Genomic DNA, 20,846 nt, shown 5'->3' with positions numbered 1-20,846 from the left:
ACTATATGCTTCCCTGGAAATTAAATGCAGATTGCTATTACCTACAAATACAAAAGCAGATGCTTACTAATGAAGGAAGTGCTTAGGTATGACAGGTGCAAAATGGCACTAGACAAGACTTTTCAGAAAGGAGGGAGCAGGAGGAAATGCACAACTGTGTGGTTATGTCCTGTTACATTCTGGGAATTAACTTCTCTGCCCCATGATCTACTTCTGCATACTAAAGTCCTGACTTAATGTGTCCTCTAGCACTGTGTCCTTGTAAAATTCATGATTGTATTAGTAAACTTGGTCTCTAGAAATCAGTGAACAGGTGGGCGCAAATACAGGAAGATGCAGAATAAGTCCCAAATAGCTAAATAGTCAGACATGTTTAATCAGCACTTGAAAATAGCTTTGAAACAGTGTCTTGGACAGTTTTTGTTCAAGAAGCAGAGTAGCTTCTCGTGGAATGGAGTTAGCAGTGATTGAATGCTTTCAGCAAAACAGGAATAACCAGGGAGCCAGAAAGAACTGGAAAATGAAAAGCTGTTTTTTTTTGGTGGGTGGGTGTGGGGTGGGTGTGTTTGTCTAGTGACAAAAGCATTCACTCATATGCGGATACTTTGGCCTCACAGGCCTGCTGTAAAAGCTGCTGTTCCAAAGTCGTCTTTATTTCATTTGGTTCCTCAGCTCAACATCCTCTGAGGTCCGTAGGAATGAGATGCTGACCCTTTACTGGAGCTGACTGGGCCATCTCCCTTAATTGTGCTGCCCTACACATGCGTGCCACATAATGTAGCGGGTTTCAGGATGAAGCCAAAAATATTAAAATGAATAAGTGGAAGATTTGTGCAAGGAAAGAACCAGAAGGAGCATGCAGATAGTGTGCCTAGACATTAGCCTAGTGACCACAGAGTTTGGCCTGTGTTTCCCATTAACCTTAGACCACTGTCTCAAAGGTAGTTTTACTTGACAGCCCAGTTTGGACTTCTAGTTTCATTTGCATGACACCAACCCCCCTGATTTTCACAGCACTTCTTTGGTATAATGAGCTGTCTCTTCTGTTATCACTGCTGTTACATTTGCCATTTTAAATGCCCACTATCAGTATTACTATCGTTTTATATGCTCACTGTGAACCTGCAATAATTTTTTTACTTGCTACGTAGTTTAGCAATTTTTTTTTTAATTGGAGCACTTTAGAGAATATTTTTTTTATTTATTTTGACAGTGGCTTTTGTTAGTTTTTACCAGTATTACTTAATTCAAATGTGTGTGTTAAAGTAGGATCAAGAAGAAGAAGTGATTACTGAGGTTCCCATGAGCATTTTGGGGTGCCATCGTAGGTAACAGTGGTGAAGATCTGCTGCCCAATGATGGAGTATTAATGCAACCGTTATGTCCTCCTCTCTTCCTCCTTCTGATGAGTTGGGTCAGAGGAAGAAACTTGCATTAATAAATGAATGTTGCAAGTTACCAGGATGTCTGGCAGAGGATCTGGCACTGGAATTACATATTGTTGGATCTGGAGGATATATTCTGACAATTATGAATAATTTCTGTGTTAAGTTTGAACAGTATCATCACCTTCATATTTAGGGGCTATTCTTATTGTTTTTATGAATATTAGAGTTGTGTGGCAGGGTCATGGTAGGGCTGGAGCTGGCACCTCTGCAGTGTTGTGGGGCAGAAACTGATGGTCCTGGGCTGGGCTAAGATTTTGGGGGGGGGGGGGGGGCAGGGACTGGCAGGGTTGGGGGGGGGCCCTTGGGGACTTGACAGTAATGACTTTCTCCTGGTGTGGGGGTTTTCTTTTTCTTTCTTCCAGAGTATTTTGAGCCAATTGGTTCTTTCATTCTGCCATGGTTCTTGCCATTTATTTGGACTTAATCTGCTTCTCATTATCTTGTCTGTGCTTATCTTAACCTTACAAAGTCTAGGCTAGTTAGAGAAGAATTGTGTGAGCTACTCAGGCTGCAGCAAATGAAGGTTAAGCAGTTGCTGCTGGCCTTCACCCAGCTGCCTGTCTTGGGTCTGGCAATTAGTTACTGTCCTGTTGTTCCTGTGCACTTAAGTTCTGGCGCAGCTATACCCTAGCGCGTGTGCTCTCTTTACGAGTGGCATTTTTAAAGTGTGGATCCGTCATCTATACTTTAGCATTACTTCTTCTCCATATGGTAAGAAAGAGGACTGAAGAATGTTTTTTCACAAAGGTATTAGATAAAATGTTTTTGAAAACAATGTCGCACTGAAATTCTTAAAGAATTATTCAGTTTCATCTGAGCTTCGCAGACATACCTCAGAGGGGATTTTTCTTTAATCCTCAAATCATAACTAAAAATCTGTGCAGGTTTCACAAGTGAGAATGGAAAAAGTGGGCAGAATTGAATTGCAGATTAATCAACTGGCTAGCTATTAGCCACTTTCATTTTTGCCTTAAGGTGTCCTTCCTCCATCTAATGTCTGCATGAGTTATAAATGAGTCTCCTGGAGGTATTAGGGGAAGCTGAAAAGACCTTTGTGTTTTTATTGCTAGTCTATTGTGATACCTTAGAGTATGCTATGCTTAAAACATATGAAGAAATTCTAATGTCTTGTGGCCAATACATCTATATTTAACTTTTCTGAGATCTTGCATGCCATACCATGTTCTCTGAAAGGCAGGTTTATGTGGAGGACAGCTCATACATTGATAATACTGCAGCAGAAACAAGAAAGTTCAATTGAGGCTGTAAAAGCCAATTCTTCTATGGAGGATTACTGTCCTGCTTGTGTTTTGGGGGTAGTTGAGCCTCTGGTGTTGGAAGAGCACTTCTTCCCATGTTTGTCTAGTATGTAGGTACTGACTGCTGCAGCAGCGAACTGTGCAGCTGCTTCGTGTGCACAGGCTCTGGCCAGAGTTAAGACCAGAAGATGAATAAGTTATGCAACTGAAACTACAAAGGGAATTGCAGATAGGAAGAATGAGTTTACTTTCATTGTAATCAAATAATCTCTTATGACACAGCTTCACATTGCTGGCAACCTGCAAAATATTTGATTGATTTAGAACTGATGCCGGATGCATCACTGAGCAAAAATGTGCTTTTAAAAAAAAAAAAAAAAATCGGGTGGGGCTGGTCGTCTTGTATTGCTTGCTAACATTGCCAGACATTCTGTGGTTAGTGCAGTTCCAGCTCCTTTAAGTTTCCTCCTTTTTTCCCTCTGCCTTCTCTGTAAGAATTCAAAGTTGACTCTCAAATGTATGGTGTGAAGCCTTAAAGTTTGATTCAATTTGCCATTGTAAATGCTGCTTCTCTCAGACTCTTAATTGTTTTTATTTCAGTTATGGGTGCTGATGAGCTGGTTTCTGAACCCACAGGTATGTGGCTTGTAACTTCGATAGACTTGATTGTCAATAGCAAAATGTAGAGATACTTCTCAAGCATGCAGATTACCTCCTTTTAACTGCCTGTTTTAAGATACCACTCTGTATACCTTTTTTACAAATCTGTCTTATTTAGTTTTCATAGTCTCAGCCTTTCAAGGTCTACTTTTACTTGCAACCTCAAGTCAGCCACTTTCCCCTTTTCCCCTTCCCTATATCCCTCAGTGAAGAAAAGGTGGAAGTGACTTTGCTTATCTAAAGCAGTAAAGTGATGCTTGTCTGTTTTTCCTCCATGTCAAATTCCTTTGTTCTTCCCTTAAAGTGGTCTTAGGCGGTCATGTCTTGTCACATGTATTGCGATGTGAGAGACTTTCATGTTGCTTTTCATGGCATTCACTTACACTTGAGCTCTTTGTTTCTACACTGTCTTGATAAAGATGTTTTGCTTTCTCATCCTGTTACTGTTGACTCTGACTTAACCTGCTGTCAACATTGAAACTGAAAATTAATAAGGAGGTCACTTTAAATTTACTTTTTGTGTGGTGCTACTATGTACTATGCCAAAAGAGCTGTTCTCTCACTGCCAGCACAGCAGCCACCTCCAGCCAAGGGTTCCTTCTGCTTCCATCATATCTGATTTAGCAGTCATGCAGTTACGGGAAGAATCTGCTTAATTTGCTGATCCAGCTTAGAACGAACATAGAGGAAAAAAATTGATTTCCATCATGTCAGCAATCTGTACTATAACCTAGTTGTGCCAACTTAGTGTCAGACCAGAAAAGCAAAACACCATAAGTGGCAACTTCTGCATGAAAACTTTCAGCATGGTGTGCAGACTTTGTTAGGTTTCAGGTGACGATAATGAAAGCAGCACTAGCGAGGCTAAGAGCAGGGAGCAGTGAAGGCTTACCTGGCCAGGGACAGGTCTTCTGAAGTTAGCAGATGATAGGATGTAGTAGGATTTCAGTAGGAGAGGTGTAGCCTGCGGAGTCAGCTACTGAAAAGAGGGTAGTAGCTGGAAACTGGGCTGGGACTGTGACTTGCTTTGGATCCAGTCCTGAGGAGGGAGTAGAGCTGTGCAGCCAGATTTCCTGAATGACTCTGCTTTTAGATTATCTTTTGGGTAGAGAGATGGGCATGACTAGGAACCAAACACTTTATTCAAGAAAAAGCTCTGCATACCCAGTATTTACATCTTTAAGTGCTGGTTAAAGCTTGACCTGCGAGGCTGACAGTGTTCTATATAAAAGTTGTAAGCAGACGATCTGGGCCTCAAAAGGAGGGTGGAAGTGAAAGACAAGCTAAAGTGGTGAGGGTGAACTTTTGAGAACGTCTGTGTTATAAGGAGGCTGTTAAAATCCATTTTCACAAGGATCTAGGTCACTGATAGCAGAAAGTTCACAGCTGCTTTTGACTGCAAGTATAGTGTGCCCTTTCATGCAGCAGTAATATGCACCTTGCTTTTTAATTAAAAAGTGATTTAAAACCGTAATTGCTGTTTCAATTGCCCTCAGAGTAACTAAGCATGAAAGTTATTTTTTCTGGAGAGGATAACACCATGCTACAAACTGCAGCTCTCTCCTCTCTGCCACTTCTCAATCTGTTGTTTCAGCCTTTCATTGCCACTTGTTTAATACTCTTCTCTGGTCACTGTTATCAGTAAGCTGAAGGATCCAAGTTCAACAAATAGCAATGACATCCTTTCCATAAGAATTGAGGTGATATATAGGGGGTGCATGTGGAGGACAAAGAGGCAGGAGCTGGATCATCAAGACTGTCAACTGGAGAAGATGGTGGCTTTTTGGAATAGACCACAGTTCTGAAACATTTTGTCAGCTCTATCTTTGAGACTGAATACCACCTTCAGAGAGTAGGTATGTTATTTAACTGAAACAGCACCTACTGGGTGATTAATCTTTAGATGCTGTGTGCATATTGATTTTTGCAACCGATTCCATACTCTGTATTAGGCTGCAGTGGTATTCCCAGCCTCTACTGTAGTTAAAAGGAAAAGTCTGTTCAAAGTTTACATTCATATTAGATTCCAGGTCTATAGTGTGTGCACTGGATAGAGTTCCAATAAGTAGATGAAAATTATCACTGAGAATCTCATAGCTTTTTTGCTTTAAGTGAAATGAGCAGTAAAATTAGTAAAAGTTCAATATTACCTTGTATGTTCAAATGCTGGGACTATTTGTATTTGTTTAAAAAACTCAAAAAACTAAATACAAATTTTTAAGAGCTAATAGTTTTATTGTGGAATATGAACATATCAATAGTGTTTTCTGCTGTAGGTTTCTGAACAGTATAGCACTATCAAACAAAATTCAAACCTGTACCAAATGCCTGATGCATTCCAGTGTAACGGTAGGTTCTGCAACCACTTAATCTCTATTGGCATTTATCCATTCAGACTGCCTCTGCCCATGGGAATGCTGCTTGTGGCATTATGCAAATGAAGGCTCTTCCATTTTGGCACTGAGCTGAATAGCCGTTGCCTTTTCAGAATATAAAAAGCTAACACTTTTTAAATTTCAGTGGAGCTGGGGGGGAAACAAATTTGAAGCCTCCATTAGTGGAGACCTTGGCAGTGAAGTAATGTTCTCAGAGATGGTATAAAGCCCCCCCAATTTTTTGTGTGTGTGGTTTTTTTTTTTTTTTTCTGGCTCAATCACATAGATTAATTTCTTGTACTGGTTTAGTAGTTAATTTGGCTGGTTAGTTGAATTAAAAGATAGAGTTAAGGTTAGGGAAGTAGGGTTAGAAAGGTGTGTACTAAGGAAGCTTTCTTTCTAACCAAACTTCAGAACGGCATATCTTGAGTAAATACCTCTCAAAAGTTGCTGGTGACTAGAAGACAAACTGTCATGAAAAGCCCAAAATTTAATAAAAGAAACATTTTTCTAAGCAAATCTTGTGATTGGGAAGAAGGGCAAAATTTCATTTCTGTGTTGCTTCTGGGGCTCATATGAAGGCAATATAGCAGGATCAGCTTTTGGAGTATAGGCTAGGCCATCTCTGGAAGGTGAGCTTTAAGTTGTATTTTAAGACTTAGTCATGAGAAATGCTAGTCCTGTTACCTCTATTTACATGACCACTTTAGTAATTAAAAGGGGATATTACAGATATCTGATCCTGTTTTCTCACTTGAAGTTCATAAACTTATTTGCATTCTTTCCTACTCGGGCAGCATTACTGACAGAACAGACTAAGTCTAGACTTCTAGACTAAATTGTTCATGGGTGCTTACCAGTGTCGGAAAACTACGGCTTAACGCTTGGAGTGGGTGCAAAGTTTGGCTGCAAATTTGTGTTGCCTTCTGGCAAGCAGACTGCTTAGGCTTCAAAGAGAAGCCTTGGATCAGAATAGTTTCTGACACATTATTATTACTTCTTTGGGGGGGGGGAATAAACAGTGGTGTTTGCTGTTTATCACTGTATATTGTGAAATGCTATAATAAGCAAAGAGAGATCTATTATCTTCAAAAATGATGAAGGTGATTTTAGTCCTGTTAAGCAGTACTTAGTTAACGAGTCTCGTCAGTAAGTGTTGAAATTTTCTAGAAAAGGGATCAGTATTGTCAACTGTTATGTGGGGGAAGCAAAGGCACAGGAGTGAGACAGGGTACTTGAGAACTGAAAGCATGTGCCCTGCCTCCCCTTTTTTTAATCATTAGATTAAATGAGGCTACTTGAAGACTTAAATTCTTCTAGCCATTCTGAAATCTTAGTAAGTAATTTAGCAGCAAGGTGAAAGTTAGGGGGTTTTACCACTACAAGCTAAGTAGGTTTCCATCAAACCACAGCAAGTAGTATCTGCCAGGGCTAATTAACTGTTTCTATTAAAAAAAAACAACAACAAAAAAACCTAACCCCCCAAAACAAACAACAAAAAAACTTAGGCTTTACATTTTTAAACCCAGCCTTGCTGAACAGGTTAGCATGGTGACAAACATCACTCTGCTAGGCAGTTCTGAAAAATTCAATCTGACGTGCATTTCTATATACATTTTTCAAGCATGTTGTAGTGAATAAAGCATTGTATCTTATTAGTTACAGAATTTACGCAGTCATACTTATGTCAGACTTAAATCAGGCCTTATTGTCATTGGTGTTACAGCTTCACCTTGCAAGTGATTTGTTGAATCTTGTAGCACTGATTAACGAAAGACAATAAGAAGAGGCTGTATCCAAGGCTTGCTCTTCTGTGTTGGGGATAAGTATTGTCTTATGTATTTTTTGTCTTATGCTCTTTAAGAATGTTTTGTGTTGGGGAATCACTAACTACTGGTTGGTTGACTTGCTGTCAAGAACAATTTGCATTTTATTGGTGCTTCATATCCATTGCCTTGTTGCCTACTTCAGCATGTCTTTTAGATGGGAAATTACATAAAGGATTTGGACAAAGTGGGCAGAGTGCTGCCAGCAAGAGCAGATGCTGTTGTGTGTTGACCAGAAAGCTAGCTGTACACAAACTTGGAAGGCTTGCCAAGTGCTTGGGGATGGCCAGTAGGAAGCAGAGAATAAGTGTGCTTTGACTTGTGTTCCCACAAGAATTCAGTGAATTTGAAAAGCAGTTTTTCTTATGCATATGCATTCTGATTTGGAAAAAAAACAGTTCAGCTATAGAAACCCTGTGCTTTCTGGTGCTCAGGATGTGGTATGTTGACTATATGTAATATCTCATCTGAAACAGTTCTTTAATTGCTAATAGATATTAAAGATGAGTAAGGTGACTGAGACCGTTCAGGAGATGCTTTAGTATATAGATAGCTTTAGCCGCTGAGTAATTTGACTTCAGTGGAAGTACTTCTGTGCCTTAAACTGAAGGATGCTTACTGGTTTCTGAGATTGAAACCTGCTGACTTGTTTAGACACTGTGTCCTGAACTCTTCTACTGAAAATAGACAGTTTCTGCCTTGTTTCTGCCTTGAGATTTCTCTGACCAACTACTCTCTAATTAAATTAATTACTGTCTCTTTTCCCATGCAACTGTATTGGCAGAGCAGAGTGTAACCATTTGGCTCTTATCTTGCCAGCTGGGTCCCTGGGTTGTATTCTGTGAACCTCCAGTATATTACAGTGCAGATTTGTCTGTCTCTTTGGAGTATCTTTTGCATTCATTTGCAGTAATGTTACTTATCTTTTGTTCAGGTTTGTACATGATTTTGTGACATACTGTGATGCTTGAAAAGGCAAGACAGACAGTGATTGGAAGAATAACAACAAAAGACAAAATTGGCCTATATGGTCTGACTTGAAATTTAGCTTAAAATTTACAGAAATGCTGCAGAACTAAGTAGGCTATTTCATAGCCAACTTAAGCCAAAATTTCACAGCCAAATGAAACAATCCTGGAAGTTGGATTTATGATTAAAAATGTAACTGCTTGTAGAGATTGCACTCTTAAACTTTAAGAAATTCTGTCCTGAAGTGCCAACACTACCGAATATCTGCAAACTCTTCAATCTTCACTCTGTTTCCTGTGAAACATTTAGTTTATTTCCTTTCCTTGGGGTTGGAGTCTGCAATTACCCTGTTTGGTTTATTGCATCCTGACAAATGTTGGGTGGAATGAAAGTTGTAGTCTATGTGTGTTATGTTGGCACATCTTCTAATTTGATTTTAAAAATCCCTTCAGAGCCCTACTTGTAAGATTCTATGGCTGAATTACAGTGTGGATTTGTAAATATTAAGGTTTAACACATCCTGAAAGCAATCCAGTGAATGACAAAGCTTGCAGATAAGTGTTAAATCAGTGGTAGTAGTCTCTTCAGTAGTTAAGAGTTAACAAATGGAAATGAGCCAGTTTTATGGTATATAGTTTCCTTTGGCAGAAATGCAGAGTCAAAGGAGAATAATTGTCCAAAGTGTGTAGTCCAACTCTGCTTTTACTTTGGATTAATGAATTGATATATCGAGTCTTTAAAGGCTTCTCTATATCCTGAAAACCCGAGTGTCACAGTAGGCTGTTGATTTCTGTGGGGATACTTAGAAATGTGCTAGGAGTTTGCTGTCTTGTGGAGGGGCAGGTTGTACAGAGATACATTTGAGGGTTTGGAGACCTGGATCAGTACAATGTGTGTCATGAAAACAGGAGATGGAAAAGTTTTCTTTCTTCTTGCATGATCTCTGATGCTTTGTTTTGTCTGTGTGTGTGTGGTTTTTTTTTCTTTTTTGCTTTTCTCCTGTGTACCTTATTGATGTAGTGGGCATACACTTGATTTAATAATAAAAAAACCCACAAACCCTCCTAGTCTGAAAGTATATTTAAAAAAAAAATCATTGTCTAGCAGAAAAGTAGTGCATATGCCCTTTCACGTTAGGAAGTTAAATTAAGGGTTAATGTCATGCATATAAAAGTTGATGACTTCTTTAGTAAACAAATTTATCAGATATTTTTACATCCAAGACATTGCAATATAATGCTTTGGACAATTCAAAAAGCTAATGGCTCTTATTTTTGTGGACTTTGCTTCCTTTTGCTCTTTGTTCTGAATTATTATGTTTTATTTTCTGACTTAGTACTTTGACTAATGTTTCACTTTGGCACGGCAAAAGGTGGACTTGGCCCTATTCTGCGTTTAACTCCTTGGGTAACTGCCACTTCGTCTCGAAGGCCGGTCTGCCATTGGGTTAAAACTGTGTCAAGAACAACACTAATGTTACTTGCCAGGGAGGCACATAAGTAGTCAACCTGTTTGTATGATCTTAGGGTATGTTAAGACACAGCACAAGAAAAAATGCCTTTATCTAGGAGCAAATATGTTGCAAAAAAACCAGAGCAGAATGGAAGGGACTCGTATTACCAGAACACATTTTCATCTATCCCAAAGGTCAGTGAGCTTCAGGTGCCTGATGACAGATCACATATTTCTCTCAGCCCCTGTTCATGCTAGCTGCATGTGAAGTAACAAGAAGCAAAATACCAAGATGATAGAAAAGGTGACAGTAATACTGTCAACTGAAACACCCTCAGTATTAGGACAGCTTCTGCGTATGTGCTTTTGAAAACTGGTGTTTCTTTCCAAATCTTGGACAGTTATAGGTTATACTTTCCTAGGTAATTTTAAATTGCATTGCCTCTATCTTGAAGGACTTCTGATGTCCTTGACCCTTTTTAGCATAGTGTGTGATTGACTGAATCCAAAGTTTGCTTTTCACCAATTCAAGCTGTTTCCTTTCCAGTGTTAATCAAATCCTTCCATTTTGGCTAAGACTCCTGGTCCGTGTTGGTCTTATTTCTGTCCTGCAATTTTTTAATGGTCTTATATTCATTGAGTGAGGTGTTTGGAAAAATGTTGCTCTAATTAACATGTAGTTGAAAAAAAGGCTGTAACTAGTTATACAAGCAGCTGGAAAAAACTGTTGCTTTTTTGCAGCAGTACTGGAGTATAAAGTGAGAACAACCATGTCTTCTGGTAGTGCCTCACTGAATAATCCGTAGTATCTTTTAAAATAATACTTGTGGTTATTCTGTTCTGATAAATTTTTAGAAAAGCTTTACATCTTCAGTTTTCCTAATGTTGTCATCAATATAGCCATCTGTGATAAAAAGCAAATAGAGATTACTTTATTAGTTGTGATTCAAAAAGGGACCAGGTAGACTTACTAGAGCTATTAAGCACAAAGACATCACTTATGACTAAAGAAATTCCTTGTGCTGCAAAATGGAGGCTGAGAGAATGGTCAGGGAAAGTATTGTGGCGTGCTTGCCATACTCTAATTTTCTTTCCAACAGGATCAAGATCAAATGTGTAGAAAACAGAATACTAGGCTGGATGGCTGAAATCCTGTTCCTGTGACTATGGTAGGGCTTTGGCACTAGTGGATGGAAAAAAATATCCATACCGTTCCTCCTTCAGAAGCAGGTCAGAGACCTGATTTGAATCGCAACTGTGAAGTTTTGTGGGTCTTTTCTTTTTTGCAGGTGTGGTGAAGTTCATGCTATCCTCACTCCTGTTACAGATTATATCGTATTGCTCGTGTAGTGCAGTTTGCTTTCTTATGGGTTGTGACTTCTGGCTTCAAAAGCAAAAACTGTGAATGTGAACTGAAGACCAGCTAGGGAAATATTTGGCAGGCCTTTAATTTGTATTATGAAGAGTCACATAAGGTAGGATGAGGATTAAATAAGATCATTACTACTTTAATCTCCAGCCCATTGCCCTCTGTTTGGTCCTTCCACTTGTCATTCTGATAAAACCCCTGCCAGGTTATATTTACTTGCTATGACTTTTTCCGGACATATTTTAAGTTGAATAGGTGAGCTGATCTCTGAAGGCCAGTGTTTTGCTACACTCAAAATATTTCTGTGGCGTCAGAGAAATCAGCAAGCTTTGAGTTTACATGAATTAATAGGCAGATAACCCGCTTCAGATGAGCTTGGGTGAATGTGCAAGACCTGGGAATTCAAGCCATTTACTGAATGCTTGGCAGTACCGGTCTGATATACTGGATCATAATTTGCCTTTTTCCTTCTCCTTGCAGTTCACTTCCTGAAAGGAGTATTCGGGCATCAGATATGGAGTGACAAAGGGCTTCTCTGTGGGGTGGCATGTCTTCTGAATTTGAGACTAGATAGTGTCTCATCTAGCACTGGACTTCTGCTGAATACGTTTTTCTGAAACATTCCTTCTGGTTACAGGCTGTTCTTGATGCTGTTTCAAGACAGTGAATTCTGGATGATAGGCTTACTTTTTTTCATTTCTGTTTAGTTTTGGAGGTTCAACTTAATGTATGTTAGTTATGCATCACAGATAGTGGCTGCTACTTTTGCTGTTGTTCGTTACCAGTCCAGCTGCCTGCAGATGTGTTTATTGGAGAGCTTAAGATAGCTGTCTAGAAAACAAAAGGGGAGGGGAAAAAAGTAGCTACCCCTTTGGGAGCAATTTTTAGAGGAGCACATGCTTGTGTTGCTAGGCAAACAGCAAGAGTTCTAGAGAAGGATACAGGTGGTTAAATTCTGGGCTCTGGGTATATGTTTGTGGTGAGTGGCTAATGAGATCTACTAGTCTGCTATTAAGTTACTAGTATTAAAGGTAAGAAATGAAGTTCATACTTGGCATAGCCATTTGGAAGGGCGTTTGTATAGCTAAAATGTTTGTAGAGGTGATAAAATTATGAGTTGATTGACACTGTTGCTGATCCACAAAATGCTGTCCTTGTGGAGCTGCTCAAATCATAGAATCACAAAATAGTTGAGGTTGGAAGGGACCTCTGGAGATTGTCTAGTGCAGACCCCTCTGCTCAAAGCAGGGTCTGCTACAGCAGGTTTCTCAGGTGTTCAGGGCTGGGTCGAGGCGAGTTTTGAATAACTCCTAGGAGACTGTTCCAGTCTTTGACTACCCTTGCAGTTTAAAAAAAACAAACAAAACCCAACAACACAAAAACCTTATGTTTAAGTGGAGTTTCTTGTATTACAATTTTTGCCCATTGCCTCTTGTCCTGTCACTGGATATCGCTGACAAGAATCAGGCTCAGGTATTTATATGTTTGATAAGACCCCCCCCACCCCCTGCTGAGCCTTCTCTTCTCCAGGCTAAACAGGCCCAGCTCTCTCAGCCTCTCCTCATGTGACAGATGCTCTAGTCCCTTAATCATCTTTGTAGCTCTTCCTGTGACTCACTCCAGTCTGTCTGTCTTGTACTCAGAAGCAGACCCAGCACTCCAGGTGTGGCTGAGTAGAGGGGAAGGATTACCTCCCTCAACCTGCTGGCAATGTTCTGCCTAATGCAGCCCAGGATGCTGCTAACCACCTTTGCCATAAGCATGCTTTGCTGGTCCATGCTCAACTTCTTGTCCTCCAGGCCCCCTATGTTCTTCTCTGCCAAGCTGCTCTCCAGCTGTTCAGCCCCCAGCCTGTACTGATGCACTGTGTTTTTCCTTTCCAGGTACAGCACTTGGCATTTCCCATTGTTGAACTTCATGAGGTTCCTCTCTGCCAGTCTCTCTAGCCTGCTGAGGTCCCTCTGAACGGCAGCACAGCCCTCTGGTGTATTGGCCACTCCTCCCAGTTTTGTATTGTCTGCAGACTTGCGGAGGATGCACTCTGTACCTTCATGAAGCTCAATTTGTTAGGAGAATGCATGAATGCTCCTAGCTGTTAGCTCTTACGTGTGTACCTGAGGTTGCAGGAGCTATACCTAGTCCATTAGAAGTGAATGGCTTTGTTTTGCACTACAAGAATAGAGGTAGTGTCTGCTAATGTTTTTAAAACACATGCTGAAAATAATACTAAAAAGTGCCCCCCCACCCCCCACTCTCAAATGGAGTATTTTGGGGTAGGAAGTGATGCAGAAAGCTTGCCTGAGAGCTTTATATGGTAACAGAGTCTAACAGTATCATAAAATACTAAAAGTATAATTGCAGGAAAAATGGGTATCCAATCAAAAGAGTAACCTTAATTGGCTTGTTTTGTTCTTAGTCTCTAGTTGTTTAAAACACTTTAACTCCCTGTGAGAAGTTAATGTTAAAGGTAGATATAAATGGGAAATACCTAGACTAGTATCTGGCACTTCAAGGTCACTACAGAAGTATGCTCTTGTGAGTAATACATTGTTACTTGAGGTACTGGCTATCAACACCCTACAATGGTTAACGTAGTTTTGTTGTGCTCTTGGTGGCTTGCTTGTCCATAGTGTAAATGTAAATATTATGATGTTAACAGGGGAGGTATGTAGCTGCAGGAAGCATTTGCTCTGTGAGAAGAGCCTATGTCACAGATGCCCCTCTGGCAACTGTGCTGTCTTTTGGTATTACTGACTTCCTTTTCCCCCAAAAGATTTTTTTTTTTTCCTGCCTTAGAGGAAATCCTGTTTATTTGCTTTCAGGAAATCACTTTTCTATTCTTTTTTTTTTTTTCCCCCTCCTATTAATCTTCATATGATTTTCTTTGTTACAACAGTATGTGCCAATAGTCCTTGGAAGCTTGTTTTCTGCCTTTGACCTTGCAATGCTTCATATGTGAGCGGTTGCTGGTGGTGGCAATACTGTGTAAACCTCTTCCTTGTCGTAATGCTTTGATTGTCAGCTGTCACAAATGTTCCCATTCTCTGGCTTCTTCCTGGGGGCCAGCATCTTGCATCTGTCCTGCTCTCTTCTAATCTGCCTTTCTTCTAGCACGACCCTAGTCGCCTTAGCTGGAAGGCTGTTTTGGGGCAGTCATTTCTGTAAAGACCACAGTCCATTACTCCAACTCGCATCACAGCATGAAAGCAGTTGAAGTGATATTCTAGAGGCACTACTCCTTGGGTTTGTTTAACTTTTTAAAGCAATGTAAAAAACAGTTAGTGAATCACAGAACATACGCTTTTTTTCCTCTCCACCCCACCCAACTACTAGCCTTAACCATTTATTTTTTACTTCTTTCTGGCCTCTTTAATATCCTTTCACTTCACCATCATTTCTCAAACCTTAGCGTGTTAACTTAAGCAACTTTTTGTGGAGAATGATTCTCTAGGGTTGGCTGATGGATTAAGTGGCAATACCTTGGTTGTGAAGCAACCTACGTTTGCACATTCTCCAGTCGTTTCCCATTAAAACTTAAATCCTTGTTCTGCTGTGGCACCTTTAAAAAGCAGACCTCCTCCTTAAATGTTATGAAAACCAGGCACACTGTAACCGAGAACCCCAAGGAATGCCTGATTGAAATAACAGATCAGAAAAGTCTCTTGCTAGCATTCCTATGATTATAGGTTTACTCAAGTGACAAAAACATGGTGTCAGCTAGCTTTCTGCATATAGTCTAATTTTGGTTTAAAAAGCAACATAGCTTTTAAAGGCTTCACAGAGCACTGGAGATGTTAACAGTGGTGTTTGTGGGGATAGATAACTTCTTAAAATGCAGTGTATTCATTGCTTTTCCTCTCTCTTGAATTATCACATGTATTGCTGATTGGGTGGTTGATCGGGTTCATACTGTGGAATAGAGTTTATGGCTGTTAGTAGTTACTGAAATAGAGTAGCGTGAGTGAAGGGAAAGAGAAAGGAGTCATTCTTAGATCCTCTCCTGTGAACAAGCAGACAGCTTTTGTTTTATCCCCTTAGCTCTTCTGAGGCACCTATTGGAGTTGGTCTTTCTTTGTACTTGTATTTCCTCTCTTGTTGGTCATAGTGGGTCTGACACACAGCAAATAGGTCTGGGGGCACTGATACACGCAGAGTCCAAAGAAAGCAAATAAAAAAAGCCTATTGTTCTGATTTCCAATTAAAAAATGAAAAGTAAAGAATAGTAAAGCATGTTAGATTCAGAATGGTGTGTTACTGCAAGCAGTGCTATGGTGTAGGAGGAAACAGCAATTACCTTGCATGTGACCTGCTGACTTGAGTGTATATCATGAAATAGGAATGCCAGCTCCTTTAAGGCATTTGCCTTGAATTAACCCTTCATACTGATAAGGGTCAGTGTCTGTTTCTCCTGATCTGTGTGAGAGGTATTTGAATGAAAAAAAAAAAACAACTGATTATGAAAGTTCTTATAATGCTGTTAATGACAAATTTTCCTTTTATGATGGAGCTTAGCAAGTACTTAGGAGAGCCCCTGTGACACAAGAGGTTGTTTGCAACCTTAATACACAAAAAGATGTAAGTTATAATACAGTTAGCTCCTACCCCAATGTGTAGAAAATGAATATCAGCTGCTTTAAACTTAGTTTAAAGCTTCCTGGCACTGTTCCAGGTTCTGATATGGAAGGTCTTTCTCCTTTGCTGTTAATACTAATGTTTGTTCTCCCTCCCTCTCCACCTTTTTCTCTTTTTGCAGGCAAAGGCAGCTCAAGCATCTCATCCGATGTGAGTTCAAGTACAGATCACACACCCACCAAAGCCCAGAAGAATGCAGCTACCAGTGAAGGTAGGCATCTGGTATTCATTACCCAGGTCCAGGCCTCCCAGCATGATGTTAGCTATTTTCAGATGAGGAACCCCTCCTCCTCGTTTCTTCTGTGTACAGCATCATTGGCCTAATAGAAATTGAAAAAGCGAATTCTTCCTTTATGGAGTTTCCACTTCTACCTGCTGGAGTTTTTCCCCTAAGCTTGTGACAAAGGGTTTAAGATAATTCTGCAAAACACAAGTGTAGAGAGTTCTAAGTAATTTGCATGCGACTTTTTCATCGGAGATTTTTGTACTTGAGATTCAATGTAATCTGATTTTTAACTTATTCATGAAGAATATACTTAATAAATATTTTTTGGCATCAGTTGTAGGTAAACCTCGACCTCATACTTCCATACTATGAACACCATGAGAATGTGAATTGTTTACTTGGAAACTTGGGCCAAGTTTCCAGAAGTGCAGCTATGGACATGAAGAGCTGACAAGGATTTAATTAGATCAATGCATCTCACCTGCAGTTACTAGACTATATGATCATCTGGGACTAGATGTTTAATGTCTAGGGGAAAGAAGTTTTATGTGTCAGTATTAATATATTGTTGTATTAACTGGCCTATGAACAGAGAAGTGCTGATCCTTCCCTGCTGCCTGATTATATGTGAGTAGGTGTGTTCTGTTAAATGAAAATATATTGGCCCTGGTTTTTACAAAAGTGTCTTCAAAGGCTGAGAGGAAATCATTAAATCTGTACGTAGTTTAATGATGTAAGCTGAAAGTTGTTTTGTTTTTTTTTTTTTTAAATGGTGCATTTATGCCTTAACCAGCACTTCTGCTCAACTCAATCATAAGACATCAGTTGCGCTTAGCAAGTTGCATCAGTTGCGCTTAGCAAGTTGCATCAGTTGCGCTTAGCAAGTTGCATCAGTTGCGCTTAGCAAGTTGCATCAGTTGCGCTTAGCAAGTTGCATCAGTTGCGCTTAGCAAGTTATGATTCTGACTTCTTACACTTTAGTCGTTACAAATTAAGTTACAAGCTCAGGTTGCTCTCCATCAGGCTTTACTTCTTATAGTTTGAAGAAACCATAGGGTTTGAGTTGTTCTAGTTTGGCAAGTTTGGTTATGACTGTAGAATCTGTGCTGTAAGAGCAGTTCATATATCTAATAAATGACCTCATAAATCACTAGGGTTATGCATGCATAATCCCATATCATGAAGGAAGATCTGGCACAAGTGAATCAAGAGAAGGTCTAGGTTAGAATCTCTGCTTTTTAGTCTGGGCAACAAATTTAACAGTAGATGAATAAATGGTTAATGAAGTTAAGTTGAATAGTAGACTTCATATTTCTTTAAGCCTTAGATCAAAATGTTTTAAGGTACCTGAAGGGGGTCAGTTGCCAAGACAAGTAAATTTAGGAAATGTATGAAAGAATCTCAACTCCTCTGTATGACAGCCAGGAGAAAAACAAAGGAATAGTGGAAACTGAAGTCAGTCTTCGACAATTGCTTTAAATTTCTGTTTTTCTTCAATCAGCAGAGCACAGGTTTTTATTTTCAGATCAGATAATGCAGAATAATCCTTTTATTAATCTCTTAAGATTTATGTTCTTAATATAGTCCATTGTAGAGCCAGTGAATACCAGTGTTGACCTTAACATCTTCAGCACTGGTGTGCAGCTGACTAATTCATTAGTGAGGGAAGCTTAAATGCAGACCAGCATATGCTGTACATAACGATATGTCTCCTGAGTTCTCATGTGGATTCAGAAAGAGTTCGGAGCACTTGAGTTGTATATTTTATACTTAGAGGCAATTTTGGGTATAAACCTATTTTTTTTTTGTGTGTGTGCACTAGAAGAATGTATTTGGACAAACATTTCCTTTGACAACAGCAGAAGTAGCTTCTTCCTCAGTCCATGCTGCTGTTGCTTTGCTACCAAGTTTTCCTGCTGAGGAGTTTTTATTAATGTGGATCAGTTTATTGTAAGTTGCCATAATGGGGATTGCTGTGTAATCTGACAAACTTTTTAACTGGCCTCACTGGAGAGGGGAAGGGTTCTGTGAAGGCAGGCGAGAGCAGTGAAATGGGGGTGGTGCTGGGAAAACAGGGACTGTTCAAACCAGTGGTGTCACTGGAAGGCATGTTGATCAGCCTGACCCTAACCACCTGCATGTCGGTGGTGTGGGTGGTTGGTGTGTGTGTGTGTGTGTGTTGTTTTTTTGTTTTTAAAACCAATGCTGCCTCTTCTTCCCCTGTGCAGTAGACTTGTGCTGTAAGAGAATTCAGCTGAAAAGAAAGACACATACCTTCTGCAAGATGAGTAGGTGCTGTGCTTGCAGGACGGAATACTTTTAGACTATTCACTTGTTCAGTAGTGTCCGGGGACCAGCTAAGAACAGGAGTGTGGTTGTGTTAGATGCTGTACAAGCAGTAGCAGCTATTATGTCTTTTTATTGGGGTGTTTACATAACACTTTACAACTGTTAGTTAATTCACCTTTATAACACTCCATGCTCCAGTATTTGATTGTCACAATATAGCAGTACCTGCCCACCCCACAGACTGATCAGTGTATCTGACTTAAAAGTGTGTGTGTGTGTGTGTGTGTGTGTATATTTTTAAGTAAGATACACTGATCAGTGTATAAAAGAGGCTCAGGTTTATGCAGTAAGCTTGTTGCAGGGGTAGGAAAGTCCAATTCTGCCCTTTGCTCTAACCTGGTACTTTAAATTCATAGCATTTTATGCTGGCCTGTGAACAAGCCATGTATTGTGTGTGGGGAGATATTTGCATCCTCAGTATGGAGTGGGAAGGACTATGAAAGGTTGCCAGTGAGCTTTCCTTGACCCATGCTGTCATGTGGAATGATCTAAATAAAACAAGTGGCAGACAGTTTCTTTGCACCTCTTAAATTTCTAGTGACAGCTAAATTCCTGAGTGCCCAGCTCTGTGGAGAGCATAGGATCTGGCATGAAAGGCCTTCAGCCTCCCATACTCCTGCTTTCCAGACTGCTTTCCAGCTTTGCAAGCAGATCTCACTCTTTCCAGTTCTGCACAGTGTATCTTGTCTTCCCTTTCTGTAAGGCAGTTGTCATAACACTATTGAAGTTAGATCAGTGAAAAGCATTGAAATAACTAGGAAGGAAAGCTGTAGGACTGATTCACTGCAGCCCTATGGTACTCCACAGCAGAAAGGCAGACAGTTAAAGTACTTCCCAGGCAGGTATAGATTGCTAAGGACAGCAAAAAGAGGTCAAGCAGGACCCTTAATGAGTAGAATGAATCAGGCACTTTCACTATAGGTGTTAGCTTGCTATCTGTTTGAGCAATCATGAACTACAGTTTAAATCTGTCTACTGCACACATTTTATTTGTGAATTTTCTTTTTTTTTAATTTCTGCATAGGATGGGTACAAGAAATGGATCACTACACTGCTTGAATGTGTGCTCATGTGGTTTCCCTAGATAATGCTGTTGAGGCTATGGCAGTTAAATCTCTTGATGGGTATGGGAGATGCAGTTATGGCTGAAGTATAGTACCTTTATTCACATTGTAGATTGTGAGCTTGGTTGTGGTTTTATTACACATGTATGCAATGGGATGCCAGCACAGCTACATCTGTAGAGTTGTGGGAGGAGGCTTTGTTTCAAAGAGACAAAATACTTGCCATGCTTCTGAATGTGCCTGGGTGGACTGCACATCCTCCACCAGTCAGCAACAGGTGGTGCACGTTAGCATCCTTAGCCAGAGCAGCTTTACTCATTGATGCATTGGAGAGGTAACAATGGCCCCGTTTCTGTTGTGCAGGTGAGTGTAGAGAGTAGCTGGCAGACCTCTCAACTTTTTGAACTCAAACTGCTGAGATGCCAGGTGATGCATGAGGGGGATGCAGAGGTGAGGCTGTACAGGTGTATCAACTGAAGTCCAGCCTGCAGTTGGTCTCACTGTGGCTTTTGCTTTCTCAGCTCCTTCAATGAAGGGCAAGAGGTAAGAAATAGATGTCTTGCCCTCTTTCCTTAAACAACTGAGTATGCTATAGGAACCGTTTGGCTATGACTTGACTCAGAAGGAAGCATGGTAGGATGTGGATATACATGCACTAAGGTGCCTCCCCACTATCTCTTCTGAGGATGCAGTTTTCTCTGTGAATATGCACTGCCTTTTTCTTTTTCCTGTCTCAGACATTGCAGACAATTCTTTACCCCATCAATCAGTTACCATTAGAAACTTGAGAACTCATGAGTTTGCTACCCCCCATTGCTGTTCTGGCAAGTGAAAGACTAAATGGATTTTTGTGGGCCATTTAGATGCAATTTGCTGGACGGTCTCAGCTGGAATACAGTTGTTTAAAACTTGATTTGAAAGATTAGGCTGGGTGTTTTTGTATGGGTTTACCTTGGTCAGGGAGCTTTCTTGTAACACTTACCTGCAAAGCAAGGAATGTTATGTCCGAGCTGGATGCTGCATATGAGCTTGACTCTGTGTTTTTAAATATGGCATCAATGCTGTTTGCAGTTTGTGTGTACATGACTTAAATGGTAATCTAGAGGCAGCTTTAAACTGAGAACTCATGTGTGAGTTCTAATTTATTTGCCAGTTTCTGTAAAATCTCATTGAAGGCTTAGGCCGGAAGCAAAATGCTGTTATAGCAGAAGGGTTAA

General features: G+C 40.1%; 1 protein-coding gene across 4 annotated transcripts in view; it reads left to right on the top strand.

The window, feature by feature from the left end:
* FBXL7 (F-box and leucine rich repeat protein 7) overlaps positions 1–20,846 on the top strand; it is a 223,436-nt gene that overhangs the window by 30,805 nt on the left and 171,785 nt on the right. For 2 of the 4 annotated variants that reach the window (XM_067290987.1, XM_067290989.1), the window contains one exon: positions 16,112–16,201. In XM_067290987.1, coding sequence (XP_067147088.1) covers positions 16,112–16,201 — 90 coding nt within the window. Of the gene's footprint in view, positions 1–3,307; positions 3,344–15,896; positions 15,934–16,111; positions 16,202–20,846 lie in introns of those variants that run through there. The other 2 variants (XM_067290988.1, XM_067290990.1) reach the window with 2 other exon arrangements.

The sequence above is a fragment of the Apteryx mantelli genome, chromosome 2, assembly GCF_036417845.1.
Source record: "Apteryx mantelli isolate bAptMan1 chromosome 2, bAptMan1.hap1, whole genome shotgun sequence".
Classification (NCBI taxonomy): domain Eukaryota; kingdom Metazoa; phylum Chordata; class Aves; order Apterygiformes; family Apterygidae; genus Apteryx; species Apteryx mantelli.
This window is presented reverse-complemented; position numbering and strand designations above follow the sequence as displayed.